At 27.5% G+C, this 17,022-nt stretch overlaps 2 protein-coding genes across 3 annotated transcripts; one reads left to right on the top strand and one right to left on the bottom strand.

Moving 5' to 3' along the window:
- Positions 1-4,194: 4,194 nt before the first annotated feature.
- Positions 4,195-4,692, top strand: LOC115886244. The gene has a single exon (XM_030905331.1). It carries the CDS (start codon positions 4,195-4,197, stop codon positions 4,690-4,692), a length of 498 nt encoding a protein of 165 aa, XP_030761191.1.
- Positions 4,693-6,744: 2,052 nt separating this feature from the next.
- Positions 6,745-14,366, bottom strand: LOC115886219. 2 transcript variants are annotated; one of them, XM_030905304.1, is made up of 6 exons: positions 11,729-14,366; positions 11,614-11,671; positions 11,161-11,304; positions 10,668-11,105; positions 8,085-10,608; positions 6,745-7,038 (listed from the first exon to the last, which is right to left on the bottom strand). In XM_030905304.1, the coding sequence occupies exons 3-6, from the start codon at positions 11,288-11,290 to the stop codon at positions 6,951-6,953; spliced, it is 3,180 nt and encodes a 1,059-aa protein (XP_030761164.1). In that variant the 5' UTR covers positions 11,291-11,304; positions 11,614-11,671; positions 11,729-14,366; the 3' UTR covers positions 6,745-6,950. The 2 variants fall into 2 exon arrangements, with proteins under 2 accessions (XP_030761164.1, XP_030761163.1); XM_030905303.1 differs by having other exon boundaries at positions 6,745-10,608; positions 11,729-11,806; positions 12,799-14,366.
- Positions 14,367-17,022: the final 2,656 nt, after the last annotated feature.

Genomic DNA, 17,022 nt, shown 5'->3' with positions numbered 1-17,022 from the left:
ACGCTCCCAATATTGGGAGCAAAAGTGGTAAAGTCCCCAATTTTTTTCAGGTGTTCGAATTATCCGTTTTTTCTTCATCTTAAGTTTTCCAATCTTTTTTTCCTTTTTTCTTCTTATACCCATTCCAAGCTTTCGTTTTCCCTTCATTATGGCAGCAACAGTTAATGCAGCTACTTTTTCACCGAGAGAAGAATCCTTAGCTTTTACTCTATTCCAAGCCTGATCTCCTAACAATTTATCTGATGCGTGTCTTTTTAATAAATCTTCAGATTGAGAGTATGCTATATCATGCTGTTTACAAGCAGCATCCAATGGATTTATACCAATATCCCCTCTGGCTATTCTCTTCTCCAATTTTGTACCCGGTCCACAGTAGTTATATCCTGGTATGTGAAATTCGAAGGGAAGTTTGGTAATTAATTTGTTTACTAACCCAAAACCTTTTTTTCGTCTCCTATTTATAGTTTTGTTCACACTGGAGTGATGTACAATCATTAAAACGAATTTAAATACTAAAAATAAACTATTGCTGCTAGGGTATAAATACTTTTACACAATGGAATATATCAGTAATTTTAAAAATGAAGATCGAAAAACAAAAATTCTCTTTACCTATTAAGAACCACGATGAAAAAGTTTCACACAAACAATTTAGGAAACATGGGGCTTTGTTTGGTGGTGGTTCGAAAAGAGGATTAATTGTTGGTTGTAGTGGAAGTGGTAAAACTAATGTTATGTTAACATTGCTTGAACATCCTAATGGTATTAGGTTCGAAAATGTTTATATATATTCAAAATCATTAGATCAACCGAAATATAAATATTTAAGACAACTTTTAGAACCTATGAATGAAATTGGATATTTTGAATATGATAATGATGAAAATGTTATTTCACCTCATAAAATAAAACCAAATTCTGTTATTATCTTCGATGATATTCCTTGTCACAATCAATCAATTATTCGAGATTATTTTACACATGGTAGACATACAAAACACATAGATTGTTTTTTCATATTTCAGGGCTACTCTTCTATTCTTAAACAACTAATTCGTGAAAATTCAAATTTATTGATTTTATTTAAACAAGATTCTTCAAGTTTAAAACATATATATAATGATCATTGCATGATAGATATGACATTTTGATCAGTTTAAAAATATTTGTGCTAAATGTTGGAAGGAACCCTATGGATTTCTTGTAATTGATAAAGATTGTCAATTAAATAATGGTAGATATAGAAATAAATTTGATTCCTATATTTATATATAAGACGAGTTTTGTGGTTTTTCCTCATTTAAAAATTATCTAACATGGATAAACGTTTAGCTAAAGAGTTGATAAAGTCAAGACAAGCAGTAAAAGAAAAGTATCATATGCTAAAATCAGCAGCATCTACAACACAAGCAGAGTTAGAACAGACTTATAAACCAATAACAAAACCTATACAAGAACTAGTCTCAGCTATTGGAAAATCGGAACATTTACACATAAAAGAAGAACCTGTTGACTTACAAGAAGAATATTTTTAAAACTTCAACACCTACAAAAGTTAAAATAACTCCGAAAACTGGCAAAACTCCTATATTACCACCTGAAACTCCATCATTTTTTAACAGATCAACAGAATCTATAAGTCAGATTCCCAATATACAAGAAACAAGTGTTATTGCAGAAACATTTCCTTCACAATTTAACCATTCAGAAAGTAGAAATTTATCAGATATATTAGAAGAGACAAGACAAACTATTCAAACATATGTTGGGAGTTCGGGATATGATGATTGGTTGAATGCTTTCCATGAATTACCAAGAACATATATAGATGAAGGTGTGAGAGATACAAAGTCTAAGTTTGATCATAATTATGGAATAGTGCATGATCTCGAAAGAGATAAATTTTTTTTGGGTTTAACACAAAAACCTGTGGAAATAATTGGTAAAAATATTCATGTGGAAGGTATAAAATATCCCGGAACGGTTGGTTTATATGAATTACTTTTTAAAAAAGAACCTGTTGGATACAAAAATGATGATTTAGAAAATTATATGGACATATTAAAAAGAACTAATGCATATCGTAGAAATTTTGATCCCAACGAGCAAGTGCAAGGAAATAGTTCACACAAATATGTAACAATAATTGGACCTTACTTGCAACGAAAGGGTATTACAAAAACTAAAACAATAACACCATTGGAAAGGTTGACTGAAGCTTTTGCTAAACCGAAAGCACCATTTAGAACTAGTAGAACGACGGCTGTCCAGAAAGGGAAAGGTTTAACTTTAAAAATAAATAAATCAAATACAGATTATGTGTATTGGGATAATATAAATGAACTTGTAGATCGACTTCGTCTTTTACTAGCATCTACAGATGCTGGCAATACAGCCCACAACAATGAAATATTATCTATAATTGAGGAATTAAGAGAGGCTAAAGTTATACTATAAATAAGAATTGATAGTTATAAACAAATCAATTGTTGACCAATATCAAACCATGTCTGTTGATAAATTTGGTTGTCATATTTCTAAACGTAACATTGTAAATACAACAACCTTGGAAAACACAATCTTATCAAATGTTGAAAATAAAATTTTATATAGGTTTAAGACAGATGTAAACTATATTGAAAATAAAGTAATTGAACATTTTCAAGGTAATATAGACAACACAAACAAGAGATTAAGTGAAAATGAATCAAACAATAATAATTTTGCAAAGAAAATTAAGTTTTTTGATGAAAAAATTACAAAACATGAAGATAAAATTATACAATTTAATGATAATATAAAAACAATTAATAATTTAAAAACAGAAATAGAACAAATTAAAGATTCCATTAACGATACATCACAAATTGAATCAATCAAAAGAAATCTTCAAAATGACATTAAAACAAAATTTGAAGATTTCACAAACAACGTTTACGAAAGAGTTAATCAAGAAGTAGCTTATTTTAAGAATGTTCATGATAAAATTGACAGAACTGAAAAAATTACAGCGACAGCATTAAATATGCACTTAGTTAACCATAAAAAAGACATAGAAGAACTACAAGATCTAAGACAGCAATTTAATAATACATTAGCTGAAATTACAAAATTAAAATCAGAAAAAAATTTGGAAAGTGAAGATAGAAATAAAAGTAAAAGTGAAATTTCTACAATAAAATCCAGTTTAGAGAAGTTCAATTTAAAATTGGATGAACTTTATGTAAGTCTAGAATCATTGAAAGAGCATGTAAAAGAAGAAAATAAAAAAATTAATGCTCATATTGATGAAATTGATAAGACCATGAACACTCAAATTAGAGAAGTGATAATTAAAAATCAGAAAGAAAGAATTAAACATCTAAAAGATGATATTGATAATATTCATCAAACTAAAAGTAAACTTATAAACGATACTCTTAATGGTAAAAAATTAGTTGATGTACCTTTTAGACAGTAGACAATATATAGAAAATCTTTCACAAATTATATATACTATCTCTAAAATATTGCATGAAGAGCTAACAAAAATAGAAACGGAAGTAGAAAATTCTGCAAATAAAAGAAAAGATTTTCTATTAACAACAGTTAAAGAATATCTAGATAACCTAGTCAAAGAAATAATTAAAATTAATGAAATTTTGATTGAAACTAATAAGGATGAACAAATACAAAAATTAAAAGAATGGAGAGAGATGTATAAAAGCTTTGTGGACAACTACTCTCAAAACTAAATATCTTTTGGTAAAATTTCAAAAGTATGACAACCATTAAGGAACAAGTAGTTAATGAGTTACATAAACCTGCTAGAAAAAAATTTATGCGAAGAAGGGTAATTGTTAAAGGACTAAATGATCTTTTACAGGCAGATCTAGTAGAAATGCAACCATATTCCAAATTTAACAGGGTTATAGATATATTTTAGTTGTTATAAATGTGTTTTCAAAATATGTTTGGGCAGAACCTGTAAAAACAAAATCTGGTAAGGATGTTGCCACAGCAATGAACACCATATTACTTACTTTAAAAACCAACCCACAAAATTTGCAAACGGATAGGGGTACAGAATTTTTCAACCAACATTTCCAAAGACTGATGGAACGATTTAAAATTAATCATTATAGTACGTTTTCCAATTTAAAAGCAAGTGTAGTTGAAAGAGTAAACCGAACATTAAAAACCAGAATGTGGAAAATGTTTAGTTTGCAAGGAAATTATAGATGGCTTAATATTTTACAAGATATCGTTAAGGATTACAATAACACCAAACATTCAACAATTGGAATGAAACCAAACCAAGTAAATAAACAAAATGAAAAGAAGATTTTAAGATCAATCTTTACTCATGCTAAAACAGTAGATTCAAAACATGCTAAATTTAAAGTTGGAGATCATGTGCGTATAAGCAAGTATCGCGAGGCATTTTCCAAAGGTTACACTCCAAATTGGTCAAATGAAATATTTCGAATTAAAAAAGTTAAGATGACAAATCCCAGAACATATATAATTGAAGATGAAAGAAATGAGGAAATTCAGGGTGGATTTTATGAACAGGAGTTACAGAAAGCAAAACACTCTGATGTATACCTTGTTGAAAAAATTCTAAGAAGAAAAGGAAACAAAGTTTATGTAAAATGGTTAGGATTAGATAAAAAGTTTAATACATGGATTAATAAAAATGATGTTGTATAGTTGTTTTATGTAACTTAAAATAAAATAAAGCACTAATTAATATAATATAGTTTTATTTAATATTTGGTTAAATACAAGTATTAGCAAATCGTGTTAAATACATTTTAGTTCTGTGTTCTTTGCTTAGTATTGGATCAAGAATAATCTTACAATTATTAATTCGTTTTTCAAAACGAAGTCTATCTAAATAATAAGTTCTAAATTCACATTTTCGTGCTTGTTTATAAGCAAAATTACACTGCACTAACACATAAAGTTTATTTTTCTCTTCCTGAAAAGTCACCGATTTCTTCATAATATTTTCTTTTGAGTTCATTCCTCTTCAACCTTTTTTCCAATTCCTCCGGGTACAGTATCAGGAACTCCAACATGGTTGAAACATTTTCACTGTTGGGATTTTGATTGGGTTGTAAAATGCGATAAATATTATCAATAGGATCACCTTCCTGAATTGAAATGCTGGTTTGGAATACTTTAAAGTAAAGTGAAAATTCTTGTTTCTTTATAATAGAAATTCTGTAATCCACAACTTCCTTTAATCGCCATAATGTTTCTATAGACTCATATCCTAAATATATATATCTTGAATATTCTTCTTTAATTTTTATAACAGGAAGACTGTTGACTTTCTCAAAATATAATTTAAAGTTGTCTATATTCAACATGGGTTCGTTAATTTGCTGGGGAAAGCAGAAGTAATTTTCAATAACTCCTCGATGATTGCAAAAACTATTCCAACTTTCTTCACTTAGAGTTATAGAAAAACCATTTTTTCCACCGATTATAATTTTCGGTGAAAAGTCTTGATTACTTATACCAACAATAACAAATTTTGATGAAGATTTATTCAAAAAGAAAATTTTTGAATTTAAAAGATTTTCAAAAACTTTAGAAGACATGGTGAATGAACTAAATAATATTAAGTTCTCCTCTTACTTTAATATTCGAACCCCTACCAATTCATACCCCACCTATTCATATCGTCAACTCATGCGCATTGCTTATTCGAAACAATATTTTAAATGAAATTGATTATTGAAAGTGTAAATTTCCTGTTTGAAATTTATAATAAAAAAAGATAATTAAAATTGTAATATACAAAAATATAGTAAAAGTTAAAAAGAGATTAACGATATTAAAAATGTTATATCCATTATTTTTTTCATTAATAAATTTAGTATAGTTGAATGATTCATTTTGAAAATGTGTATATTTTAATTCGGTTCTTTCAATCCAATTAGTATCAAAAATGGTTTGGTTTGAATAATGATATAAAATTTTAAAAAACCTACTAACATTTTCTCCTTTGTTGATGGGATATATAAAACTAAGTGTATTATTATTGATTAAACCAACTTTCATAAATTGACAATTTTTATCAAGTGTAATGTTTGTTTCATTCGAAAAACATATTTCACATCGGGTTACAGTGGGGGGATAATGAACATAAATAACATTTTGAAATATGAAATAAAGGAGAATAAAATGTGTTTGAGGAGCCATTGAAACAAAGTAAATATTTTATTAAAAATTTTATTTATCTACAATTTACTTCCATTCAAGATGGTTACCAAATGATATTTGACAATATCTTTTTTATAGATGAATATAAATACTTATTAGCATAAGAAATATATGTTGAAAAAAGATGTAAATTAATGAATAATAATATCATCAAAATTATGCATTCCAAAGAATTATTATTAGATTTTTTGAATTTTTGTTTCTTATTTTTTTTGTTTTGACTTAACCATAGACATTCATTTAAATTACATAATGGAGAAATTTTGTGATGTTCTTCGATAGGACAGTCATCATAGGTCCACTCATAAATTTCAGTTCCACAATAGTAACATTTGCATACGTCACTATATGAAATATAATAAAAGCCTGCTCCTGCTAATACCTCAGGTTCCAATTTTCCATTCCAGTTTTTAAAAGTAGAAAGTCGATTTTCAAAGGTTTTATAAGTAACATCATCAATATCTTTATCAAAACTTTCCAAACACATCTTAAGAAGGATTAATAAGAAATGAAATATTGTCAAACATGTATTCTATAAGTAGGTATATTTTTCATTGAAAATGCATTAACTCATATAAAAGTATATTATTAATAAGTAATACAATGTAAATAGTATAGTAATACAATGTAAATAGTATAGTAATACAATGTAAATAGTATATAACCTAAAGTACATTATGTAAAAATATATTTTACTTATTTAACAAAATTATATGAGTCACTTCAAATAAGTTTTATGGTTTCAGTTTTTCGTTACTCGTTTTTATTTTGTGTTGTGTCTTGTGCATAGGTAAATAATTGTTTCTGTATGAATCTATGTGAACTATTTTGTGTAAAGTTTGATGTTTCACACCATTAAAGAGTTTTATGACAAATGTTAAAACTAAATAAAAAATATATTGTATTATTTAAAAAATATTGTAAAACTGAAATACATAAAAATATATTTGTTTCTGTATAAATCTACAACTAATATCTATAAATTATAACAAGTTTAAAACACTCATAAGTGGAATTATGAATTAAATTTAAATCATTCCAGAGTAGAATGCTATTTAATACATTATACTTTTAATAAGTACAACTTTTCATAATTGTGTAAAGTTTTATGGTAAATGTTAAAACTAAAATACATAAAAATATATTTGTTCCTGTATAAATCTATATATCTATAAAATATATTGTATTATTTAAAAAATATATCGAGGTTTGGATTATCTGCATTCCACTGGTAAAATGAAATATCATGATGACCCCAAGCAAGTGTTTTAAAATCATGTGGAATTTGATACCTTTTATTATCTTCAGAATTCAATGCAATTTTATGTATTAATTCGGTAAAAATTGTATGTAGTCTAGAACGAAAAACATACATGGAGCAAAAAATTTTAGAATTATTTTCTACTACATCTTTATAGTGAATAAAATCTAACTGATTTTTAATAGCATGTTTTTTTATACCTTTGGCTTTCTTTAATAAACCATTTTCGGTTTTTACACAGTATGCTTTCGCCCCCGTACCATAAAAAGATTCAATGGGTTCACCAGCATATTCATCCTTAAATTTACCAACAACTGATTGTGTTATTGGCATATTATGCATATTATTAGGTACATAATTGGAGGTATCAAATTTATGAATATTCTTTTGCATATCATGGTAAACATTATTTGTTGTAATTTCAAGAATAAAAGAATCAGTGTCTGTATACAGAAGAGAAACATTATCTTTATACAAAGGTTTTAAAAAATTGTAATAGAAGTCATACATAACCGTTTTTGAAATATCTAATATGGAAAAGCCAACATATATTGGTTTATTATAAGTAACTAGTATTTTTTGCATTTGGATGGCGACTAAGTTTTCTGAGAAAATTGTTAAGTCCTTGAAATATGGCTTTGCAATGAGATTTTCAGCCCCATCTTTCCTTTTATTTTTTTCCCATTCGGTAACAAGTCTTATATCAACTCTCCTGTCCACATTTTCCATTGTTTTTCCATAAATACTATTGTTTGCTAATTTAAAGGTGTGACGATCAAATTCATTTTTAGACTCATTACGTAACTTTGTGTTTAAATCTATAAATTTTTTCAACCAAGCAGATTGAGAAAATTGTAAAACTCTATGGATTTTAGTTAACTTAAGGCCATTTTGTAGACATTGTTTTAGTAATTGGTAATGAATTACATATTTTGATTTGTTATTTAAATTAGGTATTAATTTTGTAGATTTTGAATTAGGTGGTTTATAATTTTCTGGACAAAAAGGGAAATCGTTGTGGTAGTCATGAAGGTGTTCGGGATATTCTAAATCAACTTCTAGAACATAACCTTTGCTAGATGTATTAGAAATTGAAAAAATATCTAGATCTTTTATTTCTTTTTCTGACAACCATACAAAATCACCTGTTGGCAGATATTGGGACATTGCAAAACCATACAAGTTTGTTGCATCATAGTACATTATATACTTATTAGGTTTTGTTGAATCAAATTTTGATAGAAAAGGATTATTTGCTTCAGATTTCCGTGTTATGCATGAACTTACTCCACCACGAACGCTATTTTTAAAAAAATGTATCATATCTGGATCTATCAGTAATTCCAGTTCTATGCCTGTATAACGTAAACAAGATTCAAAACTTAACCCTGGAAAAGTATAGAAGTGTGCAGGGTCTAGTTTATAAGTAGACAAACATGTTTTTCGAAAATTTTCGAAAATATCAGCTAAAAGTAAAGTATCTGATAGCAAATATATATCTGAATAATGTCCTATACATTCACATTCAAATAATTTCCAAACTTTAAGAGCTCTTTCATATTCCTCGTCAGAAATATGTTCATCTGTTAAACTGTTAAAAAACTGATCTTTTTCAGGGAGAAATTTTTCCTCTAATTTTTCAAAACTATCGATGTAATTATAAGGAAACACACCTTTTTGACGAATAAGTTTAAAATGTTCCTCATCATTAAAAAATTTTCTTATTTCTATACATTGTTCATCTTTGAGGGTATCTGAAAGTTTAGATAAAGAAAATGATAAGAATTGAAATGAGTCGATAAATCTAAGTGATAGATTCTTTTTTTTTAAATTTCTTGTATGTTTATCAAAATAATTGTCTACATGAATATGTTTTTCAAAGGAAATATATTTTTCTTTATTTTGTGGAATTACTGATATTTGTTCTTTATTTGAACACATATTCTTTAAAAATAGGTGGCTGTCGTAATTACGTAAGTTGTGCATTATAACTGGAATAAAATTAGGAATTTTATAATTTATATTACACAAAGAATGAGCTGGTCCTCTATAGTTGCCTGTAATGTGACAATAATCGGCAACTTTATCCCCTAAAAGTGGTTTATCACAAATATGACATTTTGTGGCATTGTTATGTGTAGTTTGTTCTAATTCAGTTAGAGTATTCATTTTCTTAGGAGTCTTTAAAAATGTTTGATATAAATTTAACGCATCTTGTTCTAGAGAATTTATAAAAACTTTTTCACTATCCAAACCTCTATATTTTTCAAACTTAGAATATGTATCATCAAATGAACATTTGACATAATACGCAAAAGAGTATGGAATATGTTCAAAATTTTTTACAGTATATGAACTATTTGGATCTTCTACATTTTCATTATTATTTAATGGTTTTAAAATACATTCAAAGTCTGCATAAATCACAAAAGGAACTTCCATTTGTTTTTGATAATTTGTATATTTTAATATATTTTCATATGCCACATTTCCATATTTATCTTTAACTAGTTCTTTAGAAGGTAAATTAATTTTAACATGATCACAATCATAACTATTATGGTATTGTAATTTTTGTTCTGTATCAAAATATTGCAAACATCCTTCACATAAATATTTTCTACCATTGTGTTTGCTAAGTTGTTTAGAAATTAATTTAGAAAGATCGGAAATGTAGCAATAATGAAGATTTCCATCATCATCGTTTATCAATAATAAATTAACATGAATATTTTTTTTAGCATTTGTGAAATGTAGAGGACCAATTATTTCATATTCTTCATTTTTAGAAATTTTATTATAATATTTTTCTAAACCGTATACATTAATAGAAATATTGTTTTGATTTTCAAATTTTTTAATGTTTTTTAATGTTATTGGAAAATCAATACCTGCAGTGTTCAAAACCGTTGAATAATGAGGGTATGATGATGTAACAAAGTCAACACCTGTTGGAGGATGAAGAGCTGCAACTATGGACCATGCGAAGCAGTAGTCATCGTTATTTCTTATGTTAACTACAGCTTGACGTCGTACTATTTCAGGAGGTAGTTCAATAAATGATGATGCTCTCAAAGGATTGAATTTATTAATGTTAATTTCCAAATGAATAAAATTAAGTAAGATCCATCCTGAAACCAGAAATAAAAATTAATTACATATATATTTTAGATTAAAGTTAAACACTTACCCGAATCTTTTTCTGCAAACTCATCTGCCTTATTGTCAATAACTGTTACAAATTCTTCTATCAAATCCTTTGTTTCGGCACTATTGCAAATGACTTTAAATGGAGTGTTGAATGATTTTACATCATGATTATCAGTACTTGGATTATAATAATAGCCAAAAAGCTCCATATTAATTTTAAGGCATGTGTGTTTTCTTAATTGATCCTCAAATATACGAAGAATCTTTTTTTCCAATTTTATAAAGTAATTTTTAACATTTAAGATCATCTCCTCCATAGATAATCTATATGTTATTATTCGTTCTTTGAATGCAGATTTAATAATTTGTACTCCAGGTTGTTCAATTATTTTAGAATTATTTTTGTGTGTGTTTGATCGCAGATGACCAAACCATAAATTTTGTGATATTGACTCTTTGCATTCTTCACAATATTTCTCTATAAATACAATTATTTTGTTAATTTCAAAAGGTTATAACATAAAAAATCTTACTTTTTTCTTCAGGTGTAGACTTTGTCAACCATCTGTTTAGAAAGGAAGATTTGTTGCAGGCACTCTTTAAATGGCGAGATAGGTTGTCTTTACGAGTAAAGGTTTTTTTACAGGATGGGCAAATAAACATCTTTCAATTTAATTCTGTGAAAAGATTTAAGGTTTTATTAACTTAACTACTTAAATTAATCACTAACGTTATAAGATTATGTTATATATTTGAAAGGTTATGAATAAAATTTGGAAAAAAGAATGTATAAATATAATTTAATTAAAAAAATAAATGAAAAAATGTAAATATTTAATTAAATGAATCCACTAACGTATCAAAACATTGTTTTAAAAGTTCTAGTTCTTCAGCATTTCCTTTATCAATTTGAGTTTTTTTAAACTAGCAATAAATTAATTTTTTGATTCATTTAAAAAAATATTTACCTGTAAAAAAATATTTACCTGATTCTGCCGAAAATCGATCTTTTGTCATGTGATTCCCGATTTTCACAAAATCTCTCTGTAAAAGAAAATATTTATAAGACTAAAATTGTAAAACAGTGAGAAAAAGTCTTACCCTTTTTTCAGCAGACTTTCCAAGCCATCAGTTGAAAAACTTGACTAGTTACAAGCTACTCTCATATGATGTTTAAGACTAAAAGATTTAACACAAGATGTATAATTGAACATGTTGGTACTTTAGTTCTATAAAAAATTCTATGTTACAACTCATTATTATGTTAATTTGATGAACTTTAATTTTACTCTAGTTACTGTTGGTTGTGATTTTCTACTGTTCATGTATCCATGGTGAATTAAATTTAGACAGTCAGTTTTGTTAGTGTGTTTGTTGTCTGTTTTGCGGTTTATCTGTTTGTTTATTTTTATTGTTGGTTATAATTTACTATTTATGTGAATTAAATTATTTAGACAGACAGTTTCGTTAGTGTGTTTGTTGTTTGTTTTGCGGTTTATCTGTTTATTTATTTTTATTGTTGGTTGTATTTTTTTACTATATATGTGAATTAAATTTAGACAGACAGTTTTGTTAGTGTGTTTGTTGTCTGTTTTGCGGTTTACCTGTCTGTTAGTGTTGTTTGTTTGTTTTTATTGTTGGTTGTATTTTTTTACTATATGTATGAATTAAATTTAGACAATTAGTTTTGTTAGCGTCTTTGTTATCTGTTTGTTTGTTTGTTTTATTGTGGTTGAGTGTTTGTTGGTTATATTTTTTCTACTGTTTATGAATATTGAATTAAATTTAGACATGCTGTCTGTTTTGTAGTTTATCTGTTTATTAGTATAGTTTGTCTATTTTAATTTTACTGTGGTTAATGTTTAGTTGTGTTTACTATTATTTATTTGATTTGTCCATAGTGGGATTACTGACTGTTTTTTTATCTTTTTTGTTAATCTATTTATCTGAGTGTTTTTATATTATTTTTATTTTTTTATATTATTCTATTAATTATAATAGAATATATGTTATACTATTATATATTATATACTATTTTAATGTTTACTACGAGTTAAATTTGAAGAATGTTATTTTTATTTTAAATTAAATGTAAAATACAATTAAAACTGGACAAGTTTTTGAATAGAAGTCTTAATTTTATTAGATGAATATGTAAAACTATAACTTACCAAAACTATAGATATTAACTTTAACTAACACAAATAATGTTTATCAAAATACCCTTAATTTTATTGCAATGGGTGCGAAATTTACAACCAAACCATCTGACTGCCTTTGTCTTTTATAAGCAACTGGTCGACAGAGGCGAGGTCGATCTGAGATTATATCTGCAGGTATCTTGTTCTCGGTTCTCTCTGAGATCGTTGAACCTGTGATACTGGTTTTATTTTTTAAATTTTATATTTATATTAGAGATGAGCAATGTTTTGAAATATCAATCGGTTTAATCGGTTTTGTGTTAAATCAATAGAATTTTTACATGATGTGAAATAAAACTGCAAATATTTATAGTCACATTTATTTTAATCCCCTTTTTATACTCTGGACAAAGTAATATCTAATTATATCTTTTCGAAACTGCACTAAATATTTATAATGTAAACCACATAGTGGACACTTAGTTGTCATTTTTGAATCGTAACGTACATCATTCCATGTTAATATACAGTTTAAGCAAAAAAAGTGTGAACATGTATTTGGCACACATGTTTCGTAGCAATCAACCATGTCTTGACAAATAGCACAAAACAGTCGCTTAATTTCTTCTATATTTTCTTTTGTATATTGTTCGCAGGTTATAGTTTCTTCTTCTTCCCTAGGAGGAGATTGTAATATACTAAGTATAGATTGATGTTGAATAGTAAAACTGGTCTGTTGAGAGAGGGTTTGTAAATTATTTTCTTCGGCCATTCTGAACTAATACTTTTAGTGGCTTTTACTATATATGACTAGACATTGATATAGTGGGAGTAAAAATAAGTGGGGATAAGAATATCTCTGTTTCTTTATATCACCCTATCTTCCTCGTTGAAGAAAAAGTAGGAATGAATCGACATATTTTTTTAATATCGATTGATATCGATAGTTATTATCTAAATAGAAAGACTTTTTTAATATAACGAAATATCGAAAAGTAGAATATCGAAAAGTAGAATATCGATATTTCTGTACGTCCCTATAAGCGAACAGTTCAATGCCGGCTAGGACCGCTGTATCGGAGTAGGGGGAGGAGGAGGAGTTGAAAATAATTTTAAAATTGAAATCAGTATTTAAAATACATTGTTACTATAAATAGCATACTAATAAATCAAATTACAGGAATCTATATTTGAATTAACGGTTTTTCCCACCAAAAGTTGCAATGTTTCGCCACGTTGATAAGAGACGGTGCTACCGTCTACATCTTACCGCTATATGGAGACAGCGCCGAAAGACTATTGCGATATGATCCGGATGGTTTGGGCGGCTCGATGAAAGATCTCGCCGTGTAGCCTCACCAATCCCTTTGATTAATTAAAACTATTCGATGAAAAACAGTTTGATGGAAATCAGTATATTTTTGTATCAGCTTTCTAACTAGTTATTTTTTCTTATTGTATTGCATCACTCTTGATGAATTAGAGATTCGCTTTACCCTCTTCTAAAGACCCACCTTACTAGCCATATATACCTATGTCCAGCCCTAGCATGGCAACCATTTTGCTCGACCATCAGTGGAAATGTAGTAATATATAGGATGCATTATTTTATTTATTTTTGATATGTATTATGTTTTGTTTTATTATATTATATTTTTAAATTATATATTTTAATTTTTGTAATTAGTTATTAAGTTACTATTTTATAATTTTATTTGTATTGTTTAAATTATATATTTTAGTTTAGTAATTAGTTATTAAGTTACTATTTCTAAAATTTTATAATTTTATATATTAGTATAGTATTTAGTTAAACATTTGTAATAAGTATTTTTTATTTATTAATATGTGGTAATTATATTTTATTAATAATTTAAAATATTATGCTAGATATATAGATTATACTAGATATTATTCTTACTGATGTTGAAACTAGGTATATAAACGAAAATCTTAAGAATAAATATCAAAATATACTGGAAATAAAAAGGGTAGAATTAGTGGTGGGAGGAGGAGGAGGAGGAGGAGGAGGAGGAGTATTTTGAGGAGGAGGATCTCTCATATATTATCTACTCATATAGTTTTGATTGTTGAGATATTAATGGATTTATAGTTTTGGTAAGATTTTCTTTGACATTCCATTCGGTAGAAAAAACCTTCACATGCCTTTCTTTTAGATTCCAGTTTTTTTTATGAGAAGTGTCCAGCCCTTATTTGAGAAGAAATGTTAAATTACTGATTGTGTGCCTTCACAATGAGGTAAATTAATACCTTCGTAAATTTTTCGAGTTTTTTAAAATGTAAGGTTAATACCGTGCATTTCTTTTTAGGTTTTTCTACAGATTTTTCTCAGCATTTTTCTCAACGTTTTTCTTCGGATTTTTCTTCAAGTATTTCTAGACATTTTCCTAGACGTTGTTCTGCAAGTTGTTCTGCATATTTTTCTAGAAGTTTGTGCCAAGTTTTTCCACAAGTTTTTCTTCGAGTTTTTCAATCACCGAGTTGATCAGTAGCAGCCTGTTCGGTTAGATTTCAGCCCTACATCCCTCTGAGGAAAAGTTGGATGCTGTGTAATTTGGTATACAAGGCCAGTATATTTTTTATAGTAAACTAAAATTTTATTAATTTGATTTTAAATAATCATTAGCGTGTTAAGAAATTAACAATACTTAACATATTACTTTTAACTGGTTAAGTACTTGCTTTCAGCATTACTCTAACCCTTAATTTATAAAATTTAACATTCTGTTACATTTTATATATTTTTTTAACACTTAAGTATTTGCCTTCAGCATTGCTTAAATTTTACTTATATTTGTTTATTAAAATAACCATGTTATATTGATTGATTATTCGGATTTAACGTCTATTTATGTTAACCTTTTATATCTTTACGATCTTTGACCTGTAAGGGCAATCTTGGGTACAGATTTTAATCTTTTTCCCCTTAACTACTAGAATAGTACTGAATAATTTCTAACAAGAAATAAATCTTAATTTTTGGGTATTTTGTGACGACTTTTTCTGTCATCACTCAAACAGAAAGAAAAAGGTATCCGTTGCTCAGGGTTAGAGGAGAGCTGGGTTCGTAGGTAAGGCTTGTGACCTGTGGTGACTTAATAATGTTGTTAAATAATAAAATAAAAGTAATAATGTATAGGCTGCAAAGATTCTAAAATTGATGTTAAGTATTCAAATAGTAATGGTCAAAGACAGTAAAAAGGGCGCCACTTACTTTGGGTATGAAAAGGTAAAAGTAAGAAACCAGTAAGAAAATTTGATCATGAAATAGCTAAAATAAAATAATCAACAGCAATAAGGGCCTATTATGTTCATCAAGAATAAAAGTCAGATATAACTATCCTACGTTGAACATTTATTTTAAAACGAACACAATTATCAATCAGTTTTAAACCCAGTTTCAATTATCCCAATGAAATCGTTAGTTACTTTAAGTAAACTCAAATTTAGTTAGAGTTCTCTCCAGTATACTATACTACGTAATATATAAACAGGTGAAATTTATGTAAGTACCAATACGATGATGTTTCGAAACAAGTCGTGTACAATAACCTTCAAAAATGAATCCGTGTTAGCGATTCTCACATAAAAGATCATACTGAAGTAAAACGTACCGTTAAGAACAAAGCATGACTTATAATGTTAACTAAAAGGTAAATTTTGACTATAATATATGGAATAAATGACAACAATTTACAGAGATATTCAAAATATTGTCTCAAAGTAAAAAAAAAATTTAGGGAATACCTTGTGTGTTGAACTTAGAACTTATCTGTATTTTTTTTTTTAATTTTGTGACGTAGTGAACCAGTAGGCAGGCAGTCTCCAGTCTAACGGAAGTGGATGTAGACTCTTCGATAGTAGCAGGAGTCTTTGATATCAGTAGAATAAATGTAGAGTCATAAATACTGTCTCAAAGTGGTTACTCATATGCCAATTACTTATACGTCAATTTCTTATACGCCAGTTACTCTATAAAAAAAACTCTCAGAACAGTCACCGAATACCAAAAAATAACTTTACGGTCTGAAAATCAGCTGTACACCTTCCAAAATATAGCCAAACTATATGCTGATCCAAACCAGTAATGCACAATCAAACATTATCAAAATAAATAAAAAACGGGAATAACTGAAATAAAATTTAGTTAGACATGGCGATACAAAATGGTAGATACACTTACTGTGATCTTATTCCAGGAAAAGGCCAAAAACATGAACTAGGCTCTGAACA

Source organism: Sitophilus oryzae, unplaced genomic scaffold (assembly GCF_002938485.1).
Source record: "Sitophilus oryzae breed Bouriz unplaced genomic scaffold, Soryzae_2.0 scaffold_476_pilon_pilon, whole genome shotgun sequence".
Classification (NCBI taxonomy): Eukaryota; Metazoa; Arthropoda; class Insecta; order Coleoptera; family Curculionidae; genus Sitophilus; species Sitophilus oryzae.
The sequence above is the reverse complement of the archived record's forward strand: the minus strand, read 5'-3'. Positions and strand labels throughout refer to the sequence as shown.

Bases quoted from the DNA above. Each gene is read 5' to 3' on its own strand.
- LOC115886244 (XM_030905331.1), top strand. From the start codon at position 4,195: ATGTTTAGTTTGCAAGGAAATTATAGATGGCTTAATATTTTACAAGAT.
- LOC115886219 (XM_030905303.1), bottom strand. From the start codon at position 11,290: ATGTTTATTTGCCCATCCTGTAAAAAAACCTTTACTCGTAAAGACAAC. The intron at 11,106-11,160 runs GTAAGATTTTTT...TTGTATTTATAG, and splicing joins GTCTACACCTGAAGAAAAAA to AGAAATATTGTGAAGAATGC. The intron at 10,609-10,667 runs GTAAGTGTTTAA...TTCTGGTTTCAG, and splicing joins GTTTGCAGAAAAAGATTCGG to GATGGATCTTACTTAATTTT.